This window comes from Castor canadensis, chromosome 1 (genome assembly GCF_047511655.1).
Source record: "Castor canadensis chromosome 1, mCasCan1.hap1v2, whole genome shotgun sequence".
Classification (NCBI taxonomy): domain Eukaryota; kingdom Metazoa; phylum Chordata; class Mammalia; order Rodentia; family Castoridae; genus Castor; species Castor canadensis.
The window spans coordinates 138,420,768-138,437,864 of NC_133386.1; the positions used below are offsets into that span (position 1 = coordinate 138,420,768).

The following is a 17,097-nucleotide window of genomic DNA, read 5'->3' on the forward strand; positions in this document are numbered from 1 at the left end:
AATGACAGATGTAATGTCTGTGTTGCCTCATTTGCATACATAATCTGTAAGGGATTCTAATATGTAGCCCACTTATGAAACACCGGCCTAGCGCAACTCCTTTATTTTTCTAATGAAGAAACTGAAGCCCAGACAGAGGCAGCAACCTGCTCAGGGTAACACAGCAAGTCAGTGGCAGTTTCGCCATCCCAGCACTCTTTTGGGTCTCCAAGGCCTTCACTCTGCCCAAGTGGAGTCAGCCTAGGGAAGCCCTCATGGCTGGGGAGACATAGCCCTGAGGATGCTAGCAGAGCCACTTCGGCCCACGGCCAATGCGGAGGAGTCATTTGGTGTTTCTATTTATTGACTTTAAATTTCATCCAAGGAGAGTTAATACATGACTGGTAGCAAGAGAACATAATCTAAGACTGCAATGACCTGCCCACCCCAAACAAAAGCAAAACCAAACAGAACAAACCCATCTGAAACCAGACCTTTGGAGTTGTAGCTGAAGCAAAGGGCTGAGGGTGGCTTCCTGCAGCCTGGGAAGCGGGGAAGAGGCTGCTCTCAAGTAGGAACCTTCCCAGTAAAGAAGCCATGACCAGCCCCGCAGCTTTGGGGGTGAGGGGAAGCCTTCCTGAAGTTGGCTCCCCTGGCAGGAGGGGTTGTGAGGAGAGGGATTCAGTGGTCAGAGTGAGGGAGCTCCTAGGTTCACCACCCCCCAAGGTGACCCAAGTGCCAGTGCATGAGACACAGGGAGGCAAGGGCTGTGGTTAGGGCTGACTTCGAGGAGTGAGGGCCCCTTTCTCTTACCTGAGAGGAAGCCCTGTCCAAGACTCCACCAGTATCCTCCAATTAAGACGCCATTAAAGGCACCACCAACACCCTGGGAAATGCAAAGCCTTGGAGGCCCCCCAGTAGGGGGTCACTGCCCTCTAATAGTCATCTTGTTTGGGTGACTGAGGGCAGTTGGTCCTGGCCTCTGGATCAGGGTGGGTTAGGAAGGTTTAAGGGGCAGTATTTCAGTGTCCTGAACATGCAGTGTGTGTGCGTGTGTGTGTGTGTGTGTGTGTGAGAGAGAGAGAGAGAGAGAGAGAGAGAGAGAGAGAGAAAGAGAGACTGGGGGCGCTGGGAGCATTGGTCCCTTCAGGAAGGCTGGATCAGGGTCCCAGGGTGGCCCCTCGGCAGAAATAGGCTTTTTCCTCCTGTCATTTCCTTACATCATGCCAGCCCCAGGGCACTGCATAAATAAGTGCTTTGGAAAGTACTCATCTAAAAAGGAACATAAATACTGTACACGGGAAAGGATGCTGCCCTCAGTCTTCCTGCTGCCCCGGAAAACCCTCCAAATATTGCACATGACCTCCCCAGCCCTGTGGGGTCCAGGTCCAGCTGTGTCTTTGGTAGAAGCTCCAGGGACAGAGGTCCTGGGCAGTCTGCATGCCCCCACCCGGGTGATGACCGGGAGCAGTCAGGGGGTGGGAGAGGCCTGAACTGGCTGGCCAGCAGGTGTTCCATCAAGGAGTGCTTCTGTGACAATGAGACAGAGCCCATACAGGCATGGGTGTTCCTTTGTTTGGACACGCTGGTCAAGGTCAGCATGTAGGTTGGGAAGAGGCAAGCAGACTGAGGGCAGGTAGGCAGATGAGTCCCAGGCACAGTGGACAGGGTCACACCCTCCATAGGAGGAGGTGGTTTGTGCTGTCATCTCGGCCCACGGTCTCACTGCTGCCACCACCTCCGCTGCTGAGTCGGAAGTCCTCATAGCCGTCACCTCCACTGATAACCAGCATTTTAGGCTTGGCTGAGGCAGGGCCACGGTGCCGAGGGGATCCCCGATATTCCAGGGATGGCAGCTTTTCGGGACCTGGGGAGCAAAGGGGGAAGACTTGAGGTCACTGGTGGCTTCACTGCCCTATCATGGCCTGAGTTTCCACACCCCAGAAGATAGCAAGACATGTACCCTTCCTATAGGGAATCCCACCTCCTGTTAGCCCAGAACATTTTATTTGGAAAGAAATACCCATTTCCTGGCATTCAGACTTCTTATCTCCTACCTGGACTTTCTAGTCAAGTAACTTCACCACTGTCTCTCTTGATTACTGCACATATAAGGTCTTCTTCATTATAATTATAGTCACATGCTGCATAACGACATTTCAATCAATGACAGAGCACATATAATGGAGCTGAAAAATTTCCGTCACCTAGTGATGTGCCAGCCACCCTCATAACAGTGCAACACTGCTCACCTGCCTGCGTTGATGCTGGTGTAAAAGCAGCACACTCAATTGCACACAGTACGTAATACTTAACAAAGGACTTTTTTTTCTTTTTGGTGGGACTGGGGTTTGAACACAGAGCCTCACATTTGCTAGGTAGGCACTTTATCACTTGAGCCATGCCATCAGTCCTTTTTCTGTGATGGGGTTTTTAAACTATTTGCCTGGGGCTGGGTTTGAACCTGATCTTCCTGATCTCTGTCTCCTGAGTAGCTAGGATTACAGGTATGAGCCACTGGTGGCCAGCTAATAAACAGCTATGTTACTGGTTTATGTATTTTTTCTTCTGTGCTGGAGATCAAACCCAGGGCCTCATGAATGTGCATTTTCTATACTGAATTTGAACGTACTCTTACTTACATATGCAAAAGTTCACTGTAAACAGTCTGCCCTGTTAGCTGGCAGCAGCCTCATACATCACGTTTACTGCAGCTCTTGACTTAATCTTGTGTTGTTCTGTTCCTCGTGGCCCGAGGAGGAAGAGGCTATTCCATTTATAGATAGGCTATCGCCCAGGTGTGCAGCAGGCTATCCCATCCAGGTTTACGAAGCACACTCTATGATGTTCTCACAACAACGAAAGTGCCTAATGATGCCTTTCTCAGAACGTGTGCCATTAGCAAGCGCTGCACAATTCTACACAATGTTCTGGTTTCCGACAGCCCCTTCTCAGTTAGTGAGCTCCAGTCTCTAGACACAGGCAACTCCTCACTGAGGCTTTACTGCTTCCTGATTCACACTGCCACCTCCTTTTGCCCTGCCAAAGCAAGACTTTTCTGATTGTGACCTCTGTTTTCCCAGTTTCACTCGCTAGTTCTTCCAGCCCACTTCCTGTCCTATACACTACTCTACGTTCTCTTTTCTGGTGCTATTTCTGTTGCCTGCCTGCACATAACTTTCTGAATCCACTTCCTGTTCTAAACATCATTTCCTGTTGCATATAAACACATACAACCGATGTATTTCCTACAAACACATCCTACCTGTGCCATATTCTACTCGTTAGCACTTCCTATCTCCCACGACACTTTTTTCTTTCGGTACTGGGGTTGAACCCAGAGCCTCACACCTGCTAGGCAAGCACTCTACCACTTGAGCCACGCCCCCAGCCCCTTTGTTTTCTACATTGATTTTGAGTCAAGGTCTCACTACCTTGCTTTGGCTGGCCTCAACCTTTCGATCTTCCTGCCTCTACCTCTCAAGTGGCTGGGATTATAAACGTGTGCCACCATGCCCAGGTCATGATACTTCTTTGGACAAGATCTCATGCACACACATGCACAAACCACACAAACATACATTCACATGATATCCTAGCAGATTCCCTTTTGGAGTTTCTGTACCTGTTTCCTCTAATATATAGCACTTCCAACTCTGTATTACATTTCTTTTCCCTCTTAAACCCTCTGCTGGCAGGGCAGCAGGGAGTCCTAACCCAAAAGTCTAGGACCCCTGGGTCGGGTAGGATATGCAGACCCACCTGTGTCTGGGGGAGGTGGTGGGGTTGGGCAAATCAGGTTGAAGCCATCGGGCAGCTGGACTGCAGCCAGGAAGCGGACGTGGCCAGTGTGTCCCTGGCCTAGGCCAGTAGGGCTGAGAGGTGCCCGTGGGCAGCTGACAGTACTGGGAGAGGTGGGCATGGTGAGCACGACACCAGCACTGGTGCCCACCCACAGCAGCTCTTCACATACCAGCAGCGCTGTGATCCGCAGGCAGGCAGCCTTGTGCTGCCTGATGATGGCATCTGAGCCTGGGTGGGAAACAGACCAGCGCTGGGGCCAAATGCTGGCCCTGGCTCTGCCTCCTCAATGACAGGGCAGACAGCCTTCCAGGGAAGGTGCAGTAGGAGTGCAAGGTCAGTACCTGCCAGCATCCTGTGCACAGGGGGTGTGACGTCTACCTCTGCCAGCTGCTCAAAGGTGTCTGCGTGGTAGAGACACACATGGGCGCTACCTTTCAGTGTCACCCACACGCCCAGGCTGGAGTCCACCATGCAAGCCACACTTCGGCTTGAATCCTGCCCCACGTGGAATGTGTGCTGTCGATGAGGGGAGGGCAGAGAGCAGATGGTGACTAGCAGGCCTACCCTGGCCCCTCCTGTCTGATGGCACCAGTGTCCACCCCTTCCTCCTCATAACTCCTACCCAACCTCTCCAGACACCCACCTGGTTGTACAGCAAACCAGCCTTGGTCCTGGGTCTGGATGATCAACCCTCCCAAGATTGTTTGCACTAGTGTCTCCCAACTTAATCCTCGGGAATTGGAAAGGTGGGGGAGCCCTTTCCCCCTGTAACTTAAGGACCAGAAAACTTCAAAACCTGAAGGGTTTTAAGACCAGTTGTTGACCTCTCCATGGGCAGATGGGAAAGTCAAAGACCAGGAGGTCACATAGCCAGTGAACCCAGGCTTTGGCCTCCAGCCCAGCCAGTGACAGAGTAATAGAGGGAAATCAAGGGAACTGGTGGCTCCTGGATACCACCCAAGCTGGAAACCTCTGGCATGTATATAATGAAGCCAGGACTAAAGACCAGACTCTAACACTAACAGCTGATGAAATCTGGAAGGACCCTTCTAGCCCTCACAGTCCCCAATACCTGCATTGAGAGAGAGTGTGGGCAGGAGCATAAATGAGGGATTCTAACACACAGGGCACTTGCTGTCTTCCTCATCAGCTACAGAAGGCTAGCAACAGGGGTCAGGGAAAGGTCTCAATCCTCATCTGGATGCTTCTCTGCCCCCATGATCTCATCTCCCTCTCATATGGACCCAGCTCATCCTAAATCACCAATTCTGTCGCCCTCCCCCCTCCATGCTACCTCCTGCTGCAGTGTGTCAGGGCTTAGGACAAGAACTCGGTTCTGGCAGCCACACCACAGCCGTCCACCCACAGACACCATCTTGGTGATGGGGCTCCCCTGAGCACCCAGTGTCACTGATTTGAAGTTCTGGGGGTCCCAGAAGCGGCCTGGAATAGGATAAGGTAAAGAAAACACGAAATTCAGTATAGTACTGAATTTAAGCCGTATCTCCCCTGGCAAGAGACATGAATATTCCATTCATAAGCAAGGACAGCAAAGCCCTGGGAACTGCCCATCACTACATCTCCAGACTTATGGTCTGGAGGACCCCAGCCACCCAGAAGACAGCTCTACCACAGTGAGTAGATCTAGATGGGGCTGGTACAGGGGACACACACCTGCTTCCCTTTGGTAGACAACAAGTTCTCCATTGGCCAGAGACACAAACACCTGGTTATTTAGATACCTGGGCAGGGAAAAAAGAATTCAGAGACTTTAGGAGGCCAAAGTGGGTTACCTGGAGCCAGGAGAATCAGGTAGAAAGGCTATGGCTCCCAAGACACCACCTTCTGTCACCCTGTTCCCCAGGTGGTGGGGGAGTCTGAGGCAGTGATATGCCCAAATTCTGTGTGTAAGAGGCATAGCTGGCTTTAGGCCAGGCCTCTGTTCTTCACCTCCCCACACCAAGAAAGGAGGAGCCAGTAGAGCAAAGGGGCCCAGTGAACGGAGGAGGCCTGTGTGCTGTGCCTGAGAAGGGTCTGGACAGGAAGGGCACCCTGGAGCCTTACAGGATGCAGGTTACAGAGGCTGTGTGCTGAAGCTTCATGCTGTTCCTGCGGTCACGGATGCTGTCAGAGGACTGGTACACATGGACACTGTGGATGGAGGGGGAGCACCTGTGACAAATGCTCGGGCACACCAGCCTGGGGAGTCATTCCTCTATTCCCACCTCCCCTATGTCAGGTGCTTGTGTATCCTTGGCTGGCAGGACACCAGAGCCCTGACCCAAAGCCCTCCTCCTTCCGCTTCAGGACTTCCAGAGTAGGTAGCTTAGGGTTCTGGCACTCTGTCCCCTGTCCCTCCCCTGCCCCTACCAGCCATCCTCAGTGCCCAGCCACACAGAGCTCTGGTAAGCCTCAGGGTCCACGCTCAGCAGGTCCTCGAGGCTGCCCCGTGTAAAGGAGCCACGGCTGGAGCGGCGAAGGGCTCTTCCATCCATTGGGCTGGTGCCGCAGGGACCGCCAGGCCCAAAGGAGCCAGACAGGGGCAGGAAGCCAGGCTCCTGCTCTTCCTCTGAGCTGGTTGTTTCTGCCGTGGCCTCCTTGGAGCTTGGGGTCTCCTCATCTGAAGGGGACAAAGGTCTCTCTCTGTCTCCATTCCCCTTCGCCAGGCCAAACACTTGACATCTTTCTGGACCTCAGTCTCCCCTCACTGCATCCCTCTTGGCCATGCCTTTTGCAGTCACTCCTTTCCAGCCCCAAGGCCTCTGTATCTGCTCAGGCATCTGCTCATGGACAGCACAGATTACAGCCAAAGGGGCCAACCACTCTGCCTAGTAAACCATCTTCCTTAACTGGGTGCCTGAGGGTCTTCAAAATTCCACTTGTCTGTCCCACTGCCTTCTGGGTCCTCAGTGGCACAGGCCCCACCTACCTTGCCAGCCCCCACTGCTGCATGTGCTCACGTCCAGACATTTAATCCCAGCCTTTACCTCCACTAGTGCCTCCTCACCCCCTCCTCCCAGCAGTCCACTTTGCCTGACAGCCCCAAATCCAACACTCACTGCCAAAGCTGGAGGAGATGGTGGACCGGCTGGCTTGGCTCTGCAGAGTCCCTGAGGGGCTGGGTGAAGATTCATCATCAGAGTCGCTGTCAAACGGCACCAACTCAGGGCGGGGTTCACCCTCAGCAGGACCTGGTGCCATCTCCAGGCCAGAGCCTGAGATGGAGATGTGTAGGCAAGGCTGAGGTCCTGGCTCTGCCAGCACTGCTGCTTCTTCGTCTGCTGCAGCCTCGACATCCAGCTCTGGCCCAGCAGGTTCAGAGGTGGTTTCTGGAGGGCTCCTCAGTGACTCTGACTGTTCCCTGAGAGAAAAGGGACAAGAGCCTCTAGAAGGTACCAGCTTGGGCACTCTGACCTGGTCCTGCCCACCACTACAGGGTGGCCTCTGCATGCATGGGGCAGGGGTTTGCCTCTCAGAGGTTTGCAGGTGGCCTCACCGATGGCAGCGACGCTGCAGGCCTGGCACTGCTCCAATGCAGAGGATTCGTGCTGAGCAGACTGCGATGCAGGCCTCCACGTCAGGCTCGGCACGCAGGCTCAGCAGGCACACCTGGCCCACGTAACCGTCACTGTTGCACACCCATACCTCGGGGGCAGGCTCTGGGCAGCTGCTGAGGGTGGGGGCTGCACATGAAAACTGCAGGAGGAAAAATGGGCAGGGAATGAAGAATTGGTGCCAACATCCTGCTCTACCAGGGACCCCTGCTGAATGGAGGGTAGCAGGCCTGCATGGGTGTTTGTGGACCCCCAAACTTCCTTTTGCAGCCCTCTCCATCTCGTATCATCCAAATCCTATGATACTCGCATCATATCCACATACACCCTAAATATGATCACAGATGCGCGCATGTAGCATGTGACACTGGTACCTTTGTACCTACGCAGACACATGCCCACACAGGTGTGACACATACGCAGTGTCCACATGTATGCACGGAGAGCTGAGCATTCAAAGACACAGGGAGCAACTGCAGTGGGTAAGCTGCACATGCAATACTGCACACGAAACAGGAGTTGATGAGCATGTGCTGGCTTTGAACATTTGCGCCCAGGTGGCCCTTGAGTATACCACACCTGCATGCCGCTGCGAGTTTTCATGATGGGAATGGCCTTCAGGAACTCAGGATCTAGACAGCTTTTGCTTGATGCTGTAATGGAGATGGACAGATAGTCAAGAGGACAGGGTACAGCGAGACTCTGCTTAGCATCTACCTCACACTGGTCCTGCCAGCACTAATTTCCCTTCCTCTCTTCAGGATGTCTCTAGTGAGGGCCTGATCCCAGCCACACTAGAAAGACAGGCTATGAGTTATACCCTGCTTGCCCCTAGTCTCAATTTTCCCATTTGTATAGTGAGGGTGTTAGACTAGAGGGCTCTATGCCATGGACTCTGATAGCTTTCCCTCTTCCAGCCACACTGTGTGTGTGTGGGGAGGGGGAAGGTTGGAGGAGAAGGATGAGGAGGGCTTTGGTCATTCCCCATGATGGGATCTCTGCCCTAAGCTGATTCTGTCCAAGGGGTCCTCTCCCTGCCAGGGAGGACCTTGGGAGGCCATAAATCTGTGTTTCAGTGCAGAAGTCTCAGTCTACCCTCCCTGTCAGCTGATTGAACACTGCAGTTTCAGGATTTGTAGCTTCTGAAGTCAGACACTGCCTAGAGGTTCTGGGAGAACACCAGCAGGGCCCTGGCTCACCCAGCTTTCTCTTGGCCTCATCAAAGGCCTGTTCGAAGCCCAGGCGAGCATCCGGGTGGGGAAACTCGAAGATGAAGGAGTCAGTGCCCTCAGGCCGGGTGGCGCACAACTCCAGCTTAGTAGGTGGGAAGGAAAGCGCATAGCACAGTGCCTGCTTTTCCGACAGGTCCCTGTGCATGGCGGCTGAGAGATCCCTCAGTGCGTCATCCAGGTTCTGTGGGGAAGAGGGTCCAGGCCTCAGGCCCAAGGTCTTACCATAGAAGGCATCTATCCTTGACCTGTCTCTCCCCTCAGATGGCAAGTAGAATGCTATCTCTTCCCTTAGGCCAAGAGGAAACCAGAACTCCCCCCAACAGACAGGGATGGGCTCTCTCTGCCCCTCAGATAAGATGGAGCCATGTCTCCACCCTGGAATATGGTACTCCCCGCAAATGGAGGTGAGCATCTATTTTTCCCCTCAGATAAGTGACACGGCTATCTTTGTACTCAGGCAAACACCAAGGCTGTGTCTCTCCCTTAGATAGTGTTAGAGAACCCTCAGCCCTACCTCCCCAGCCTCAGGCAGAGGGCTCAGACCTGATGGGGAAAGCCGAGGCTCTCAGAAAGCTTGCTCATTTGGCCCAGGGTGGTCAGGTCCTCATCCAAGCGGCTGATGGCCTTCTGGATGCTCTCCCGATTGGTGGTTTGGGACACCCCTGGTGGGGAAGGCCATTGATAGACAGATGAGGTCAGGCTTAGACAGACACTCCTTCATTGCACAGCGCACAGCTGAGCATGGGGACTGGCTTGATAAACTGAGAGCTTACAGACCCCAAGTTTAAACAGCAAAGTTAAGGCAGCTCCAGAGAAACCCCAGGCCTGGAATCAGGGGACTGGGCCTGGTTCAGAGTCACGTGACACAGGATGACCTGGGAGAACTCTCCAGAAAAGCACAAAGTATGAAAAGGCAGTCGGCTTTGCGGGTTATGTGGGCTCCAGTGGACACAGGATTGCAGCAGTGATGCAGCCTCTAGTGAGGAAATGCTAAGTAGGCAGAGCCCCAGCAGTAAAATCTGCTGACCTAGGGACTCAACTCCCCAAAAAGGAGAGAGCAATGAGCTGGTGTCCTGGTTTTCTTAGTCTCATCCCACAGCTGACCACTGCCAAGTGGCTAGCACTACAGGCCAGCTGGGTGCCCCACCCCTCACTGCCTGGTTTGGAGTGTATGTACACTCTGGTCCAGTGGACATCAAGCCTTGAAATCAAGGGACAGGAAGCTTTTTTTTTCCTCTTTCCTAAATGACAGGTTTTCCTGGCTTCTGCTCTTATTTATACACCGTGTTAGTGGTGTGTCTACGTGGAATAGTTGGGCCACAGCTTGCAGAAAGACCTGGATGAGATCATGACAGAACTACAGGAAAAATAGATTCCAAGATTGGCAAGTGATTTCTGAGTTGTCCCTGTAGCCAGGGACCCCCGAGGGGAGAGGGCAGCTTGTTGAGGAGGGGGTGCAACACAAAGGCTGTGGTACTGTGTCTACAGTGTGCTGAGTAGACAGCAGTGGTGTGGACTAGACAAGCCAAGGCTTGGGATAGCTCTGCTATGGTCTATTCACATCTCTCCAAAATTCTTATGTTGAAATCCAATGTTGATATTAGGAGCTGGGGCCTCAGGGCGGTAACAAGGCCATATGGGCAGCACCCTTGTGAATGTAATTAGTGTCTTTATAAAAAGGTCTAGGAAAGCTTGTTCATCCCTTTCACCAAATGAGAACATATACTTGTACCAGGTCCCTCACCAGACCCTTGATCTGCTAGTGTCTTGATCTGGGGTCAAGCACTTGATCTGAGCTCCAGAACTGTGAGCATTAAATTCTTGCTTATATATTATGTGGTTTGTGGGGTTTTTTTGTTTTTGTTTTTTGTTATAGCAGTTCATACAGACTAAAACAATGTCCCAGCCCGACCTTCATTGCCTGGGCAGCCATGTTTTCTTCCATACGACCCTGCCTCACTTCTGGCCATAGTCGAACGGACCAAAAGTGGGCACTTGAGCTGAAGGTCCAGTGGCCTGCTTCTGAGAAGAGATGAGGTGGACCAGTAATCATCGCCAGCACTTGCATTCCTGCACAGGGATCTGCACAACAGGCCTGGGTTCACTTGGGGGTCCCTCTGCAGGTGGGCCCATTGAAAGCCTGGACCTCGTCACTAACTGGGGTTACAAGGAAACAGAGGAAACTAAGAGCAGTGAGAACAGAGCGACTCACAGCAAGAGGAAGAGAGAGGGGCAGCAGGAGGAGCAGACCTCGAGGCTGTCTCTGCTCCTGCTAGACTTAGCCCAGACCACACAGACGTCTCCAGTCACCCTTTGCTTGGACTCCGTTCCCCAGATATAACACTGCCAGGCTAGACCATCCAACACTGCCCAACACTAGGCATGAAAATGAACTTTCCAGCGAATTTCTGACTAACAGCAGTTAGGCCTGCTCTTCCTGCAGCCCTACCTAGCGCCATTTGCCAGCCTGGGTCCTGCATTCAGAAGGAGGTCTGCATGGGTAGGTGGGTCTGGCCCCAGCTCCACGAGTTCCAAACCAGTCCTTCACACTAACCTTGTTATATTGAATGAAAAGTGAGGCCCAAAAGAAAAAAGCAGATGGGTAGGCAGCCAGACTGGCCACACCTCAAACCTTCCAGAACTCTCACAGGAACATCCCAATACCACAAGCCCTGGGGAGGCTCAAGCCTGCCCCACCTTTGATGATGCTTGTATCCTCCAGCGGCAGCTTCCACAGCATCTTGTACTTGCTGGCCGTGTCGATGACGCTGGCTGCTGTGTACCTGTGGGCAGTCAGTGGGATGCTCTGGACAGGGCAGAGAAGCGGGGCCCAGGGCAGGACAACTGCTTCCCCTGCCTACAACACCCAGCCTCGACCCAGCCACTCACAGGCTCATGGAGCTGCGCCGCAGAGAGCCGGACTTTCGCTTCAGAGTGGTGCAGACGATAAGGTCTGTGAACAGGAAGAGGGACCGGTCCTTCTTGCCACCGATTGCCTTCTGTGGGGCCCAAGGCAGGATTCAGGCTAGGTACACACAGTCCAGAAGAAGCCCACCCACCTGCCCACAGTGCCCAAGGGGACAGTGAGGCTCAGAGTTCCTACTGGGTGGAAGGGATACCTGTGGGCAAGCAGTTAATGAGAAGAGTAAACTGAGGCAAGGAGGTAGGGTGAGGTGGGCAGACAGTGGAACTTCTTACCACTTCAATGACCATCTCCTGCCTCAGGAACCGTCGCAGAGGGGCCTGGAGCTGTGGGGCAGATGGGACATGGCTTCATAAGAGCTAGTTATTAATTTTTATCTCACTAACACGCTGGCCTACTCCCTGGCCAGGCCAGTGGAAACAACATCCTGTCCACCCTCCCAATATGGTGCTGCCAGGCCAGGCTACATGGTCAGAGACTGACAGAGGATACAGATGGGAGCTGTATAATCTTAGATACAAGCTCACAGCAGACAGAGATGCAGATGTGGACAAGTCACAATTCCAGGCAACATGCAGACATGGAGGTAGGTCAGACACAGACACGGGAGGGTGGGCAGGGAAGGGTGGCACGCACATCCTCCATGCCCTCAATGTGGGCCTCGATCTCCTGTAGCACACGGGCGTGCCGCTCTGCCTCCTCAGCACTCCGAACGCCCTTGTTGATGCGTTCAGCCACCTGCTTGATGTTCCGCTGCGCATCTAGCAGAAGTGGATGGTCTGGGTGGTCTTCAGGTGTGTGCTTCAAGAGGTCCTGGGGTGGGAATGGGGACCTGCTTAGCTGCCCCTGGGCCCCAGGCTGACTGCTGGAGCAGGAGGGACTATGGGTAAGATACAAGGAACACCCCTTTCCTGACTGATCTCTGAGGACCATGGCCTGGCAGGGACCTCAGGATTCCATGTAGTCCCCCATGCCTCCAGGCCTTGCCCACATGCCCTCCCAGCCCCATGCCCACCTTCACCAGAAGCTCGTAGCGTGGGATCCGCTGCACCGGCTTGATCATGAGGTCAGACAGTGCCTGTTTCTCCTTGTTCTCACGCATGCTTTGCTGAAATCCGAAGCAGGGTGTGTGGAGCCCAAATGAGGAAGCGCATACCAGGAAGATATATCCAGGGTCAGGCTCTAGGCAAGCCCCTGCAGCTCAGTCCAAGGGCAAGGCTGACCCATTGGCTAGGGACATGTGCCCAGCTGGGAGCTCCTGGGGCCCTCACTGCTGGCCTGAGGTGAGGGTTGCTCCACCCCCTGGTCTGGCCCACATACCTCTAGGAACTTGAGAAAGGCAGGCTTTGCCTCCTTAGCCACACGCACGGCGTCCTTTGCATTGAGGAAGTTATCAATATAGGCAGAGTAGATGTTTACCAGGACATCTTTGGAGAACTGTGGGTGAGGAGGCAGGTTGGGGACCTTGTGTCCCTAACCTATCCTGCTTTCAACTTCAACCCTGTCTTGATTTCTCTCAACTAGAAATGACACAGTCTCGGTTGGATCAAGCTTGTGCTGTGTGTTGTTTCTCTAAGTATACATGTGCTGTATGTGTGACTGTGGGGTGTGTGTGTGTACACACACCTGGGTATATCTGATCTGTGTAAGTCTGTGTGGGAACTTATGTATGTATGCCTGGATGTGTCCTGTGAGCTCAGACCTGGTCCCAATTGGGCATTTCCATCTTGAGGTCTCTGAACCAAGTCCAGCCAGGGAGGTCTCCCTTCTCACTGTCCTTGAAGTACACACAGATTCCAGTCACGTAGCCTTTGTTCCTGCAGTCCTTTCCCTAGGAATACCTTTCCTTGTCCCACCTCACCCACCATTGGGGCTGAGCTCCAGATCTGCCTCCACCAGGAAACACTCCCTGCCTGACTAGGGCTCTGGCCTCTGGCTTCTCTGTCCCAAGATCAGTTCTCCCTCTCCAAGCACAGAACTCCTCCCCCAGCCACGGTAAAGCCTGGCTTAGGGTAGATCATGTGGCTGGTGGCTAGTAACTGCTGACTGGATGATGGCAGGCTAAAGTTGGAGGTTCTTAGATAGAAGCCTTGGCTGGGAATGAGGACACCTGGGTTTCTGTCTCAGCTGCACCTTGGAGAGGCTAAATTACCTTAGATAAGCTTAGCAGCATCTCTGGCCCTCTCTAGGCCTCAGAGTCCCTGCCTCTGTTCAGGACAGTTCTCACCAACCACCCCTATCCTGAGCACCTGGGCTGTGTCCCATGGGAGTGGGGCACAGGGCTTCCAGGTCAACATCCAGGCCCAGGCAGGGTGCCGAGCCTAGTGACACTGAAGTGATGATAGATGGAGACACCGGTACTCACTGGAGGTGGGGTCCCCTCACCCCTGGCAGACCACATCAGTTTCCAGGTCACCAGGGACAGTCTAAGATCTTTCTAGATTGAGGGCCCCTCCCCACATCACAATGAACTCATTAAAACTCACTCACATCCCGAAGTAGACATGCTTTTTTTTTTTTTTGCTTTTTGCTTATAAAACTTTTGGAAGAACTTTTATAATTTTGCTTTTAAAATTATGTGGCTCTGAGTAACCATTTAGTTTGCATTTAGCTATAATTTATCAGTCATCATCATGCATTTTTGGAAATTCTGGCAAAATAGCAAATTCTAACTTAAACGTTTTCAAATATAATTAAATCCTTATAAATAAACACTAAATTTAACAAGGAAAAAATGACATTCTTAAAAAAGATTTTTTGGCAGTATTGGGGACTGAACTCAGGATTTCGCACTTGCTAGGCAAGCACTCTACCACTTGAGCCACTCCTTTTTGGCTTTAGTTATTTTTCAGGTAGAGTCTGGGCTTTGATCCTCTTACTTCCGCCTCCTTGGTAGCTGTGATTACAGGCATGCACCATCATAACATTGGCATGTTATATTTTATAGACATTTAATGAAATCCTTATTAGTTTTGTTTCTTTTTTTAAATAAGTCACTGCTGGGGACCATGTAAAGCTTACAGGACTAGGGAGTGTGTCGCATAAAATAGAGAGCCAGGGCCTGAAGTCAGGCTTCCTGGAGTCGAATCCTCCACCACTCACAGCCTACAGCTCTGATCCAGTGGCTTATCTTTCGGTGCTGCAGCCATCAATTATAAAATCAGGGGAGTAACCGTGTCTTTTTCCCAGGGCTGTTGATACATATAATGTATTTAGGATAATCCCAGTGCAAGAGTGCTAGCTATGATTATTAAAATGCCTGATGGAGAAAAGAGCTAGTGCAAGGCCAGGGTCAGTGCCCAGGGTCAGGGTCAGGGCAGTTGTTCAGATGTGGGTTAAGAGAGGGGTTGGACCAGGCACCAGTGGCTCACGTCTGTAATCCTAGCTGAGACTGAGAGGATCGTGGTTTGAGATCAGCCTGGGGAACAGTTTGAAAGACACCCATCTCCAAAATAACTAGAGCAAAATGGACTGGAGATGTGGCTTGAGTGACAAAATTGCCTGCTTTGCAAGTGTGAAGCCCTGAGTTCAAACCCTAGTCCCACCAAAAACAAAAAGCTAGGGGTTGAGGTCAGCACCCTCTGTGGGGTCTGGATCAGTGGCAGCCACTGGGGTCAGGTTCAGGATCAGGGTCAGCATCCAGTTGAGGCTGGAATCCATACCAGAGTCCTGCCAAGCTCTGGGGTTAGATCTCAAGGGCCAGGGTCAAATCTGGGGTCAACGTCAGTGTCTGGATCGGGTGGGTGAGTTAGGGAGTCCTGACAGCATCTGGGGTACTCACCGATTGGACGAGCAGGGCCCCCACTTTCTGCTGAGCATGCCAGGTCTGTACACAGTGTCGCACCTGCTCCAGGAACTGCTCGTGGTGTTCCAGGAGCTCGGGGATCTGGTCGAAGATCTCATCCACCAGCGATGGGTCACACAGCAAGGAGTTCTCTGGCTGCTTCAGCGGCTGCATGTAGCCCTGGGGATTCACGGCTCGGTATGCATTCCCACAGCAGTGGCACCCCACCACACTGCACAGGTCCCTGGCGAGTGCCCACAGAATCACACAGGCCTGCTGCTCAGTGCCTGGACTCCTGCATCTCCTGTATTAAGCTGGGAGAGGAGTGGGAAGACCTGTCCCCAAACCTCCCTCCTGCCTGGCCCAGGGCCTAGCACAAGAAGGAACTGATGGGGCTCAGGAAAGTTTTGCTGGGTGCAAGAACAAACAGTTCGTGATGAAAAAAGCAAGAAGACGGGGTTTCTTGGAAACACACCCATACTAGCTCAGCAAATATTTACTGAACACTTAACTAAGTGCCAGGCACTGTTCTAGGAACTGGGAGACAGCACTGAACAAGAAAGACCCAATCCCTGTCCTGAAAGAGCTTACATCTAGTTGGATGAAATAAAGGAAAAAAATTACACTTCATCAAATCTAAGATGTACCATTATTTTTATTTATTTTTTTACAGTACTGGGGCTTGAACTCAGGGCCTACACTTTGAGCCACTCCACTAGCCCCTTTTTTTGTATGTGATGATTCTTCTCAAGATAGGGTCTCAGGAACTGTTTGCCCAGGCTGGCTTTGAACTGCGATCTCCTGATCTCTGCCTCCAGAGTAGCTAGGATTATAGGTGTAAGCCATCAGTGCCCAGCAATTTTTATTTATCTTTAAGAAAAAAAATAAACCAGGTGCCAATGACTCACGCCTGTAATCCTAGCTACTTGGGAGGCTGAGATCTGGAGGATCATGGCTCCCAGACCAGCCTAGACAAAAAAATTGGTGAGATCCCATCTCAACAGAAAGAAAGCTGGGCATGGTGACACATGCCTGTCATCCCAGCAATGGCAGGAAACTTAAAATAGGAGAAGGACAGTGGTTCAGGCTGGCTTGGGCAAAAAAACGAGACCCTACCTCCAAAATAACCAAAGCAAAAAGGGCTGGAGACAGGGCTCAAGTGGTAGAGCACCTGCCTTGCAAGTACAAAGCTGTGAGTTCAAACCTTGGTGCTGCTAAAAAATAAATGAACAAATCATGATTTGTCACCAATTACAGGACCAACTCTGGTTTCTAAGACGTTAAGATGTGAAGACTAGCCAGGTATAGTGGTTCATGTATATAATCCTAGATACTCAGGAGGAGGAGGCAGGAGGATCATAAATTCAAGGCTAGTCCTGCCAAAGGTAGCCAGACCTGTCTCAAAACCAAAATACAAACAAAAGGACTGGAAGCATGATTCAGGTGGGAGAGTGCTTGCCTAACAAGTTCAAGGCCCTGAGTTCAAACCCCAGTCCACAAAAAAGGGAGGAAAAAAAAAAAGTGAAGACCCAATCCTGGAAAAGACAAAAAGCAGGCAGGACCACAGGAGTTCAACTGGGAAGTTATTGGAGGCATGCAGTGACACTATCTAAACATTGTTTTAAGACTAAAATTCCTGTTTTTCACCTCAATTCTGTATTCAGTAGAGTTCCAGGAGCATGAATGGCATGCTCTGTGGCTGGCGCTCTTATGGAGAGGTCGCCATCTACTGGCCAATGCTGTAACTACAGGCCAAAGAAATGAGGGTATTATTGACAAAGCATATGCGATATTGTACTAACATTTATATTAAACACTTAA

At 52.0% G+C, this 17,097-nt stretch overlaps 1 protein-coding gene across 2 annotated transcripts in view; it reads right to left on the reverse strand.

The window, feature by feature from the left end:
• Positions 1-322: 322 nt before the first annotated feature.
• The window catches only part of Arhgef17 (Rho guanine nucleotide exchange factor 17), a 57,856-nt gene continuing 41,081 nt past the window's right edge, over positions 323-17,097 (reverse strand). Inside the window, exons 3-22 of one of the 2 annotated variants that reach the window (XM_020176698.2) lie at positions 15,274-15,456; positions 12,813-12,929; positions 12,508-12,600; positions 12,129-12,305; positions 11,768-11,818; positions 11,459-11,568; positions 11,267-11,352; positions 9,113-9,231; positions 8,537-8,750; positions 7,917-7,990; positions 7,280-7,479; positions 6,843-7,144; positions 6,154-6,403; positions 5,848-5,934; positions 5,458-5,525; positions 5,078-5,226; positions 4,125-4,299; positions 3,953-4,011; positions 3,742-3,884; positions 323-1,846 (exon numbers count right to left, since the gene is read on the reverse strand). In XM_020176698.2, coding sequence (XP_020032287.2) covers positions 1,774-1,846; positions 3,742-3,884; positions 3,953-4,011; positions 4,125-4,299; positions 5,078-5,226; positions 5,458-5,525; positions 5,848-5,934; positions 6,154-6,403; positions 6,843-7,144; positions 7,280-7,479; positions 7,917-7,990; positions 8,537-8,750; positions 9,113-9,231; positions 11,267-11,352; positions 11,459-11,568; positions 11,768-11,818; positions 12,129-12,305; positions 12,508-12,600; positions 12,813-12,929; positions 15,274-15,456 — 2,730 coding nt within the window. In that variant the 3' untranslated portion in view covers positions 323-1,773. Of the gene's footprint in view, positions 1,847-3,741; positions 4,012-4,124; positions 4,300-5,077; positions 5,227-5,457; positions 5,526-5,847; positions 5,935-6,153; positions 6,404-6,842; positions 7,145-7,279; positions 7,480-7,916; positions 7,991-8,536; positions 8,751-9,112; positions 9,232-11,266; positions 11,353-11,458; positions 11,569-11,767; positions 11,819-12,128; positions 12,306-12,507; positions 12,601-12,812; positions 12,930-15,273; positions 15,457-17,097 lie in introns of both variants that reach the window. The other variant, XM_020176697.2, reaches the window with a different exon arrangement.